An 11,835-nucleotide genomic window follows, 5' to 3' on the forward strand; every position below is an offset into this window, starting at 1 on the left:
TTCCACCATCAAAACAGCAAATTAAACACCGGTTATCTAAACATCAGATTTTCTATTTTATTAAAAACTCACAAATTTATTCAACATGTTTTCTTTCATACAGTGAATGGTCTAATATGCACTGGAGGTCACACAAGCTTAGGTTTATTAGAACAATAAAAGACATATGAGAAATTTAATATATAAAGAAAAAAGTAGCAGCTGTTGACTGCATATTTGACCATAAAATTTAAATATTTTGGACTTTTATTTTAAAGACACAAAAATAAAACCTGTGTGGGTCTATATAAGTCATATTAACAACTCCATGAATGTTCAACAGGACTAAAAATTAGCAAAGATGTTTTTTTTTTCTTAAACCTTGTAACACTTTTTTTTTTTAACACTCTCGGGTTGCTGGTGCCAGGCACCTTACAGTATTTGTGCTATAATTAGTTTATTTGGCAACTGTCTGAATATCATGTTTTCTTTTTGCCTCCTGTAAACAACACCTTTTACAAACTAGCACAGTGAGCCGAAAGCCCTGCGAATCTGTCAGAGAACATCTACAGAAGACGAAAGGAGGGAGAGAGAAAGGAAGGGAGGGAAAAGAAAGGAACGATTTTGGTTGGTTGCTCAAAACATTTTGCTTTTTGAACAAGAGGTTTCAAAACAGGATATATTAGTAAAACACTGAACTCCTGAATTTAACATCATACGTAAACAGTTGACTGTTTTTTAGTTCAATAGTCTTTATTTTGTTTTTTAAACTTGTCTCATGAAGGTAGAATACTTTCTTGTATAGCTGTTGTTTCAAGTCATTTTAGTGAGAGGTCTGGCTGGAGATCATCCTAATGAGGGTGGGGTGTGTGTGTTTGTGTGTGTGTGTGTGTGTGTGTGTGTGTGTGTGCGTGTGTGTGTTTGTTTGTGTGTAGCTTTTGAAGGTAGAGTTGATGCTGAGGGCATTTCGTCTTTCTATTATTTTGGCCGAAAAGAACCGGATAGACAGACAGACAAAAAAAAAGTCCCACCTGATGCACAGCAGGTCGGTGTTTCTGAAGCTAAAAGTTTGTTGTTTGTCGCTGTTAGTAAACTCTGAGAGACAAAAACTAATCGAAGGTTTTCTAAAGCTAGAAGCTTCGTTCATCCTAGCCCAGAAATGAATGCTCCAGGACCGGCCTTTTCCCCCTCCCTGACTCGGAATCCCTTCGCTTCGCTTCCTCTGGTCTCCACGACGAGTTTGGTTCTCGACTTGTGCCGGTGTCCTTCCTCTCCACTCTGTGCATCCTGGGCACCGGTTAGACCGGCCGATCGTCACCCTCATCGCCTCCCGGGAGCTTCCCGGAGCTGTCCTTCTCTGGGCTAAGTCCTTACAGCTCGCCTGGACCATCCGCGAGCTCACTGGATTGCCGGCGGAGGCTCGGCTCGTTGAGTTTTTACGCGAATTGGGGAACGTTTTTGAGTTTGCGCCTTACTCTGGTTCACTCACCCCAAGTCTTGCACGTCGCCCCCGGGGCTGGGACCGCAATCTTGTCTCAGGGTGCATTCGGGTTTCAATTCGCAGTCACCCCCAAATCTTCCCTTCCCTTCCTACCATACCCCAAGGAGAACGGTCTCTCCGGCGGGAAGAGAGGAAGCTGCTTTGGGGCCGGTTCTGTTTTTGTGATTTTTTTTGTTTGTTTTGTTACTGTGTGTGTATTTTTAATAACGACTCGTTTCTGTACAACCACTCAAGTCCAGAGGCGGGCAGGCAGCTTGGCTCCAGAGAGCCCCGGCTACCACACCGCCGCCTCATTCATTTCGGGAGGGTGGGAAAGATGGTTACCGTAGCTCGCCCCGCCGTTGACTGACAGCGAAGAGAAGGGCGGGCTGGGTCCGAAGACTTCAGCCGACATGGAGTGTAGAGGTCCGGGGAGATTGGGCTCCGGGCTCGGAGAGTCTCCAGGCGGGTGAGCCAGGATGTCGGTGAATCGCTGTGCCTCGCTGGACGGGTGGTGGCCGGGCAAGGGATGTTCCAAGCCTCCCAGGGGGGTCCCCGACGGGCCGGACGACGGAACGAAGGGCAGGTCCACTGGGGTCTGAGCCTGTGACGAAGGAGGGCCTTGCGGGAAGAAGTCGTAGTTGCCCCCGGGGCCGTAGTACTCGCTCTGGTAATCTGGAGGTAACAAAAAGGAGGTAGAGGAAACCGAAAGAGAGAGGTGTCAGAGACGTGCATAGTGGACTGGAGGGATTGCAAGGGGTCCTGGTGCCTTAGGTAATCCGAAATTAAATGGAAATGGGTAAGAGGAAACATTTTCCCTAGGAATCGGAGCCACGGGCGTCAAAGATTCTCCCAGTTACGGAAAGCTGGTGGAGCTGGGGGAACGGGTTGCATGTATAAGTAGAAAAGGAGCAGGCTGGGTTTATTTCGCGCTTCCAGGAGCAATGCGTTGTCCAGTTGTGAGGAAATGAGACCCGCTAGGGCCAGAGGAATATTAAAGATGTTTGTTAGTTTATCTGCTAGCCCTGCAGGGCACAGAGCAGACCTGTAAGAACACTCCAAGACAGAGGGAAGCGAAGAGGTAGGCAAGAATTTTCAATTTTGCTAGTCCGGGACTTCTTAGTCTCCGGTTCTAGCAACCTTCCCCCCACACCCACCTCAAACACACACGCACACGCACACAGAGAGACAGAGAGACAGAGAGAGACAGAGACAGAGACAGAGAGAGAGAGAGACACACAGAGAGAGGCTTTATTCAAAATCAGTAACTTTGCCCGTATATATCACCACTTCTTCTTCGCAGCCTAGACCCAATATACTCTCCCAAACTTCGGATTTTCCTTTGGAAAACAAAGTCTTCTGAATATTCCTGGCGTCAGAGCGACCTCTCCGGGTGTGAGGAGAGGGGCTCAGGCGGTGACACCCTGAGCTGAGAGGTTCAGTCTCTGTCACCTCTGTCTGCCCCGCCCTCGGACCCGTTTAAAGCGAACTGAGTTCTTTCGCGCTTCTCCTCCCCCCCCCCCCCAGTCCAGAGCCCTTTACCCACCTCCGTAGAAGGAGAAGGGTCCGTTGGGGATGAGCTCCCCCGGCTCCAGACGGTCCACCAGCGGCCGCATCCTTCGTGGGCTGCGGAAGAAGGCGTGGCGCCGGGCGCCCAGAGCGCTCAATTGTTTCATTCGCCGCTCCTTGGAACGTCGGTTCTGGAACCAGACCTGGAGGTGACAAGGCGCAGGTAACCCGAACATGAGGCAGAGTTGGTTCAGGAGGGCAATCTGAGAAGGAGCTGTGTCTCTCTGTTCCCTTTCCCACCCGCCCACCACTCCCTGGCTCCGTCCCTGACCCTTCCTTCTAAGGAAACTTTTTCTCTCCCTACAGACAGCCATGGTCACAGCTCTGTCACGATCTGGGACGCAGAAACAGGGATCTGTCGCCTTGATCCATGTAGAACCCAGCCCACCTGAGGCTCGCTGCATTGCCATGAATATAACAGGAGTGCATGCCAACACAAATTCACCTACAGGAATATATGCACGGGCAGGCGTAAAGTTTCAGATTGTGAGACAAACAGTGACAGTTGGATTGTATGAGCTTTTAACACTGAGTTGTATGGATCCGTCACTGAGTTGTACGTAGCCGTTTCTAAGTCACATATTCTCATAGACGCAAGCTTGTGGACCCAACGCCTCAAACATACAAATCGTTCCAGACACAGGAACGAAGATACCCAGAACCCCAAATGTAACAATCGCTCATACACACACTGAGCCTCCCAACCACACAATCTCAAGCTAAGCAGTCCTACTCATAATGCAGTCTCACATTTTAACACCATGGAAATCCCATCTGACCCCAGATGGCTGCATCCCCACCTCCCCCTCCTCAGTCTCGGCTCCAGAGCTTGCTATAGAAGGAAACAGTCTTCTGCTGCGACCATCTTCACCCCCAGCCCCACCCCCGTAAATTCCCTTCCCTTTCTTTTCCTAAGGGGGTGAAAGAGGGGGAAATCTGCCCTCCTTTTCCCTCAGCCATCAAGACCGGGAAGGAGATAAAGAGGCGAGAGACAAAGTTGGTTTTGTGAGTGAGGGAAGGCGATTATTGCTCCTTTGCTCACAAACAAAACCAAAGTCCGTCAGATTCGCCCATCACTCATTAACTCCTCTGGACTCAGCGGCTCCTCCAGACTGCGAGAGTCAAGGAGGGGAAAATCAAGAGTCCAGACCCTCAGGACTAATCTTGAATAAGTTCACTGGGAGCAATAGGCCAGGCTGTCCTCTGAAGCTCTTAGGGGAACCAGACCAAGTCGGCTCGCACTCAGGCCAGGTTTGCTTTGCTTCCTCTCCTCTCCACACCGCCCCCCTCCCCGCCCCCCTATCTCCTGGCTAGAGCTACGGTTCAGTCCAGTTTAGCTCGGCAGTGACAGTCTCCTCCCTCCTCGCCCCCAGGGCCACCTCCTCTTTCCCCCCTGCCAGGGGAACCAGCGGTAAGGAGAAGTAAAGGGCGGGATGGGTACATTTCCTGCTTCCCTCTAGAGTGCGCGGTGCTTCAAAGGCCAGGCGGAGGCAGGGGGTGTAGGGCCGGTTCCTCAGCCTCCGGCCTCTCCCCGTCTCCCCCGCCAGCAGTACACACACCTTATGCTACACCAGTCTCCGCTTTCTCGATTCTTCCCTTCCTTTCTCACTCCCTGCACAAACTTGGCTGGTTATAGAGGGAACGAAGCTTTGCGCTACAAACAGCCAAGCCTTTCTTTCGAGGGCTTGTATAGGAAAGGAGAAAGGGGAAAGAGTAAAACTGGAGTACACTCCCGAGCCCGAGATCTGAACATCACTCCCTGGGGCAAGCAGGGCTCGGGTGGGACACTGTGAAGAACCATGCCCATAACCCCGGAGACAGACTAAAACCTCTCCCCACCCGTTCTCTCTTCCTCTCTGGGCTCCTGACCTGGATGACCCGCATGTTAAGGCCAGTCTCCTGTGCTAGTTGCTCCCGAATGTGACGAGTGGGCTTAGGAGTGGCGGCGAAGGCAGCCTTGAGTGTCTCCAGCTGCTTGGCCTTGATAGTGGTGCGTGGCCCCCTCCGCTTTGCACCCAGGTTCTGATCGTCATTCTCGTTGCTACCAGTCTCTTTGTCCGACACATTGGCGCTCTCGGAGTCCTTGGCGTCGTCCTGGGACGGGTCTTGGGAGTCCGGGGACAAACTGGGGTCACTTCCCGTTGTGGCTGGAAAGAGAGAAGAGCCTATTCATCAATGCCTCAGAACTCACCTCTCCCATTCTCACACCTGTAGGTGGGGGCAGAGGGAGGCGGGAGAAGTGCATGCTCGGTCTCCTCAGGCCCTGCCATCAGACTTAGCTTGAAAGTGGCCGTCCCCTCTTCCCCTTTCCCAGTGGGCCTCTAGGAAAAACTTCTAAGGTGAGGGATACTACTCCCCACAGGCTGACAATAGTGCTGTCTCTGGTTTGGTCTGCTCTGATCCTGTAGGCCCTCCCTCAGCCACCACCCATAGTTCCCCTACTCCTCCTGGACCCTCACCCGAGTGCAGGCTGTTCTCTTTGGCGGCGCTGCTGTTACTTAGGTAATCTTCTTTACAGACGAATTTATTCTCGTCTATAATGTAGAGCTCCTCCCCAGTGGACAGCTGCTTGTTACACATCATACAGGTGAAACAATTCAGGTGGAACACCTTGCTTCGTGCCCTCCGCACCAGGTCACTGGGGGAGATGCCCTGTGCGCACCCGGCGCATTTGGTACCGAAACACCTGCAGGAAAGACAAGGCGGGGACAAAATACAGAGACAGACTGAGCGAGGTGGGCAACAGGAAGAGAGCGTGAGAGATCGGGGGAAAGGCAGGCGGAAAATGGGAATAGAGACAAGGAAACATAAAGCAAGACGGGTAGACTGAGGGACCCCTAGAGATGGGCACAAGGATTGAGAAACGTGGGGGCATGGCGGGGAAGGCAGAAACGGGGAAAGATACAGAAATACAGCGACAAAGCAACAGAAAGATGTGAGAGGGATGTTCGAAAATCACACAGAAATGGAAAGACTCTCACAGAACTAGGGCAAGACGGAGCGAGAGAGACAGAAACAGGGAGGAGGAGATACCCGAGGCAACAAGACCGAAAGGTCAGGAAAAGGAGGTAAGAAAGAACCCATCTGGCCCAGCATCCCACCAGTGTCCGCGCTTCACTTCTCTGGGAAGACCAACGCAAAAAAAAAAAAAATAAATAAAGCTTCAGCGCAAGGCGAGGCCGAGGCCTCGGGAAACTTTTCTCGCCTCATCCTTATTTAGCATTTAAAATAATCGCCCGGTGTTAATTATGGTACAATGCAAAATGCACTGAGCGCCACTTTTCACTCCCTTCCCCCCACCCTCTTCCACTAAAAAATAATAACCTAAAGGCACAGGGGGTTGGTTGGCTCAGGTCCCGGTGCCATAACCGTTGTAAATAAATAAACTCATAGAGTCGCGGCGCAGACTGCCTTTTTATTTATTTACACAACGCTGGGGCGGGTTCGCTTAAAGAGCAGTGGAAGCCAGCGCTCAAGCCCGGCTGCCAAGGAAATGTAGCTTTTTGGGCATGGGGCTTTTGTAATGAGGCTACCTGAGCACCTCCCCGAAGCAACTGTGATTTAGATTGCTCTTAAATCCGAGACAGAAGTGCGCGGAACCCTGAGTCCCCTGGATTGTCCACGACTCGGAAGGCGGCTCCCACCTGCGTGAGAAAAAACCTCCCGAGAGGAAACAGCGTTCTCCCGGGCCCGGCGTTTTCTAACTGCCCTGGCTGTCCGTTCTGCTCCATTCCCTGATTATCGGGTTCTGTTCTCAACTTTGTTCCTGAAATGCTCGGAGATCTATGCCTCGTTTGGTCTCCCGGTCGGTTCTGTCCGAGGCAAGGCGGGATGGTTTTGTTTTTCAATGAAAAAGTCCCCTTTCCCTAGTATTCTACACCTCACCTCTTAGGGTTCACGTTTCTTCCCTGGAAAGCCACCGGTGCCCTAGGCCCACAAATCTCAGGTCAGGGTTTGCGGGTCTAGAACACCTAAATCCCATGTCCTAGGGGCAACATAGGCCACGACAAAACTTCGAGCTAAAAATCCCTTTTAGGCTTGCTACACAAAATTCCAAGAAGAGCACAATTGACATATTCGTCTGAATAAGAAAATAGCCCTGCTCTCAAGACTTAAAACTCTTTTTTTACGGGTGCTCAAATCTTGCCCATTAAAAAAATGAAGGAGGACAATTTAGGGGAGTTTAAATTAATTTAAAGGACATGACACTAGAGGAGGTGATAGCCAGGAGAAGCCTATTGGATTGGGTGACTAGGCCACTTTGAGAGCTGTCGCAGTGATCCCGCCGCCGGATGTTCCCAGCGTCCAAACGTGGAAAAAAAAAGTCAGAAGCCTGACAATCTCACCGCTGGCAGACCCCAAAAGAATCAGAAAAAAAAAGCCCTGGGAACAGATCTGGGGCTGGGCTAGGAGACAAGTCGCTCCCCGAACCCAGAACAGTCCAACCCGGAGCCAGGCCGGGAGACCAGCGGAGCCGCGCGCAGGATTTCTCAGCATCCAGGTTCTGATAGCCTGGGCTAGGTAGAGCTTCCAGCCCAGCCAAGGTTGGACAGAGTTTGATGGTAGGGGGTGTTGGTACCGGGGCGGGCAGTAGGGGCTGCTTCAAGTACTGGTTGGCCTGAAGCTTCCTCGGTCCTGGCCGAGGCTCCAGGCACTCGTTTTCCCCAGAAGACCGGGTAGCGTCAGTAGAAGCTGCCCAAGCCCGAGGCTCTGAAACCTAGCTTTACTTTGCTTGCTCTTCCGATTACCGACCCTGGTTCTGAGACTAGGGCCTCTTCGCCTCCAGCGCTCCTAGCAAAGCCCAGAGAGAGATTTCTCAACAGGCTCAATCGACTGTCCCCAAGAACCGGCCGGTGATTTGGAGGTTAGTGGCGAGGAATAGGGTAGTGAGAGAGAAATAGGGAGAGCTGGGGGTCCTTGAGCTCAGCTCCCCGAAGGTTTGCTTACTCCAACCTAGGCCGGCAAGAGGTCAGGAGGTCGTCAGAGCTAGGACCTCCCTGGAGCTGAGCGAAGAAAATGACAAGGACCTAGGGGAGGCCCAAGCCAAGAGCAGGGGACTGAGGTTCAGTTTCTACGGTCGCCCTCTAATCTCTGGAGGCCTGAGGGGCTTCCGGACTCCGGACTGAACTTAAAAAGCCTTCTGCAAGTGAGCCCGGGGAGGAGGAAGCTTTGCTGCGGGAGTGAGGTGGGAAGGGGTATACAGTGGAGAGGAGAGACAAAAATAAAAATAAAATGAAAGTCGGGGCTTGTGTCCAGTGCTTCTGTGTCTTGGCTCTTTGGCGCGAGGGTACGTTGGAGGAGAGGCAGGGCACCACAGTCCTGGGCACTCTGAACACCCGCGGGACTTGGAGGCCAACTTTGGAAGCAGCTCCTTTGGGAGGACTTGAGCATCCTAGCCCCTGGCCGGGTTCTCCCAGATAGTCCACTCAAACTGTCCGAGAACCCTAAAAGTCAGGTCTCTGGCTGCCGGCTCCCTCCCGCCCAAGGCCCGAGGCAGGGGTCAGCGGTGGGCGGGAGGATCAGAGGGAAGGAAGGAGGAGCAGAGCAAGGGAAAGAGAGGAGAAAGGGGAGTCACTCACCGAAAGAAGTCGTTCTTGCAGTAGAGCTTGCCCTCCCGGGAGAAGCATTTCTCGGTCAGGTTGCATTTACATTCACAGCACTGGACGCACTTCACATGCCAGGCCCTGTCCAGCACGTTCAACAGAAACCGGTCCAGGATGGGCCTTTTGCAGCCGGCACAGTGCACCATTGTCTTTGGTTTAATTGAGGGGGAAGGGGGGAGCAGGGGGCTCAGAACAGGGCAGGCAGGTCGAGAAGAGGAGGCGGCCCCCAGAAGAGGACCAGCAGGAGCCTCCAACCCCGTCCTCTTCCCTCCAAAAAAAGGTGAGAAAGAGAGACAGGCAGACAGATAAGACCGGCTGGGTTGTGCTGAATCGAAAACACACACCAAAATCTTTTTTTCTCAAATTAAAAACAAACAAAACCGGAAGAGGATAGGAGAAAAAAAGGAGAAAAAGAAAAAAAGAAAAAGCGTGGCCCAGGAGGAGGGGGGCGGGAGTAGTCCCCGGGTCAGAGCTGGGGCAGGCACAGCTCCTGGGGTTGGGAGACGGAATCCCGGAGGGAAGAGCGACCCGTGGGCAAGGAGCTGGCTGAAGAATGAAGGTCACCGAGAATCGCGGGAACCAAAATAAATAAAGTCGGAGAGGCAAGAAGACAGCGGAGAACGGTCTATACGGAAACCACCCAAGCGATGAGCTCTCTCAGGTCTGAGGTAGGCGCAGTCAGAAGTCAAAGTGCATTTGCTTTTGTCTTGGGGTGTCTCGGGGTGTCTGGGTGTCTCAGGGGTGCAGGTGTGTGTGCGCGCGCGCGTATTTCTCCACAAAGCGATTTAAAGAAGGGGGGGGGAATAAATGAAAATTTAAAAATGAGTGAAGGAGCTTTGGATCCTAAACTTCCAGCATAGCCCAGCGGGTCGGGGGTGGGGGTGTGGGGGGGAGAGAATGGAACGCAGCGCTTGGCCTGGAGGAGGGGGGTGGGAATAGGAATGCAGCGAGGGAGGGAGGGGGGCAGCAAGACAGGAGGCGCCAGCTGAGGCGACGGGGGAGGAGGGAGGGGAAAGCTCTTGTTGGCTTGTTGGTTTTGCTTGTTGTTGTTGTTGTTGTCTTTTTTAAAAAGCAATGTTTGTATCAATAAAAACTGGACAGAGAGGCTTCCACTAGGAAGGTCGCCTAGAGGTACGCTAGCTGCCCCTCTTTTACCCACGGCCCTTTGCCTGGGTTTCTTCGGAGCGGCCCAGCGGGCTCTGCGCGCTCCCCTCCCGTTCCGCTCCTGCTCCCGGGGAGGCCGGATCCTCAGTTCAGCGAGCCCAGCCAACCATTTCCCTGGTCACAGCTCCCCGCCAGCTCCGCGCGCAGTCCCGCATTGCTCGGCCAGCTTTGTGGATGTGGGTGAGTGTCCAGGAGGCAATCGCTGGGAGGGAGGGGTGGGGAGGGGTTGGGGCAGGACTGAGGGTTTTTGCCCACTTCTTTTTTCCTTCTTTCCTTTCCTTTCCTTCTCCCCCTCCCGCCCTTTTTTTTTTTTTTTGGTTGCGGTTGCAAATACCAGTGCCCTTTCTCGTCTCCTAATTTTTTTTTCTTCCAAGGGTTAGAGAGAGGGCAGGTCCTCACAGATCGCCAAAGAAATCCCTATAGTCCTAGTGACCACCGTTTCCACCGAGTCTGCACAGATTGTTTTCTCCTGCTGCCTCCGCCGCGGTTCGTGGCTGTCTCTCCCTGAGTGCCTGTCCCCAGTCCCCCGTCCCCGTCCGTGCGTCTCTCCCAGGCTCCGGCGGCTTCGTCACTGCTCTCGGCTGTTCCCAGACGCTCTGGAAGCCCCCTAGCCTTAATGCAGCGCTCGACGACGTCACTGCAGGCGGCGGCCAATCAGCGACTCGCGGTCCCTCTGTAAACCATTATCCATCCCGGCGGCCGGGGAGAGTGCAGCGAGACCGCTTATAGAGAATCAGCCGCGGGACCCGCGGCAAAGTGCGCAGCGCGGCGTGGCGCAGCGGCCCGGAGACCAGTCCTGACCCGGTAAGGCAATAGCAAGCCTGAGAGAAAGAAACGCGGTGAAGGGAAGCTAGGGGCAAGAGGCCGGTTGGCTGCTGGGCTCGGGGGGGAGGGGGTGGGGGCGGGAGTTGGAGGACCGAGCCTTGTCCAGGGTCGTGACATCGCTGGCGAGCACCGGATTGGACCTGGGCACATGGTCCAGTTTAAGAATGCAATGGGGACTTATTTGTCCCTTTGACTTCCTGGGGACTGAAGCACACAGCGCGTCTTTGCGGGAAATCGATGAGAGGATGGTGGACAGCCGAAACTTCTTCCTCCCTCCTGCTACTTGCTCGGGCCTTCACCTTTTCCCCTTCGAATCGCCACTCCCCTCTCGCCCATCCCCCCACCCCTACTCCCACCCCTACCCCCAGCCACGTCCCAGGGACTCCGCGCTCTGGAAGGCTTTGCTTCCTTCCCCCCGCTGGGCGCTCCATGAAAGTTGTTTAGACGCTTTCCAGAGGAGGGCGGGGGTGTGGTGGTGGTGGGGAGACGGTGGAGGGGCTGAAGGCCAGAGGCTAAGAATAGTGGTGGTGGTGGTGGTGGTGGCGGCGGCGGCGGCGGCGGCGGCGGGGAGCGGGGGACTAGAATAGGAACCGGCGACGGATGGGGAGTTGCAGCCAAGGCAAGAACCAGTGAGAAAACGTGTGAGCTGAGAAACCTCAATTTAGTATAGAATGACTCGGCGGGAAGTCACAGGACTCACTCCCGTAGGGACTTTGAGGGGAGATTGAGGGAGGCTCTGAGGGGTGCCCTAAGCAACCCGGAATGCCGGAAAGTTTATTGGTCACTGGAGGAAGGAAATTGACTCTCGGATCTTCCCTCCCTCCCCATGCTCCAGGGGTCCGGTGTCCACTCTCCCAAAGCTTTGGAGCGCCCTTTAATAGGGTCTTGTCAGTCAACTCTCCTTCACTCAGGCCGCGGGGCTAATTCTTGAACCCTCTCCGGTCCCGTGGCCATTTCCTGCCAGGTGTGCTCCAGTGTCCGACGTTGCTTGGAATGGGGCGGATGGAGGGGTGGGTATGAGTCGGGCGGGCAGGAAACCGGCATCTCGCGATCCCGGTTTGTTCCCTGCTGCAGATCTATTCAACCCTAAATTCCATTTCAGGGACTCAGTCGCCGCTGTTAATCGGGATTTTTCCTGAGATGGGGCCTGCAGATAGTTAGTTGTTCGAGCGGGATCGGCTCTCCTCTCGGTATTTCCCTCTCGGCCTCGAGATC

The 11,835-nt window shown here is 53.7% G+C and overlaps 1 protein-coding gene across 1 annotated transcript; it reads right to left on the reverse strand.

Annotated features, from left to right (window-relative positions):
• Positions 1 to 34: 34 nt before the first annotated feature.
• Positions 35 to 10,384, reverse strand: LHX1 (LIM homeobox 1). The gene is made up of 5 exons (XM_036758093.1): positions 8,608 to 10,384; positions 5,488 to 5,714; positions 4,898 to 5,175; positions 3,006 to 3,171; positions 35 to 2,134 (listed from the first exon to the last, which is right to left on the reverse strand). The coding sequence occupies exons 1-5, from the start codon at positions 8,775 to 8,777 to the stop codon at positions 1,755 to 1,757; spliced, it is 1,221 nt and encodes a 406-aa protein (XP_036613988.1). The 5' UTR covers positions 8,778 to 10,384; the 3' UTR covers positions 35 to 1,754.
• Positions 10,385 to 11,835: the final 1,451 nt, after the last annotated feature.

The sequence above is a fragment of the Trichosurus vulpecula genome, chromosome 4 (genome assembly GCF_011100635.1).
Source record: "Trichosurus vulpecula isolate mTriVul1 chromosome 4, mTriVul1.pri, whole genome shotgun sequence".
In the NCBI taxonomy this organism is placed as follows: Eukaryota; Metazoa; Chordata; class Mammalia; order Diprotodontia; family Phalangeridae; genus Trichosurus; species Trichosurus vulpecula.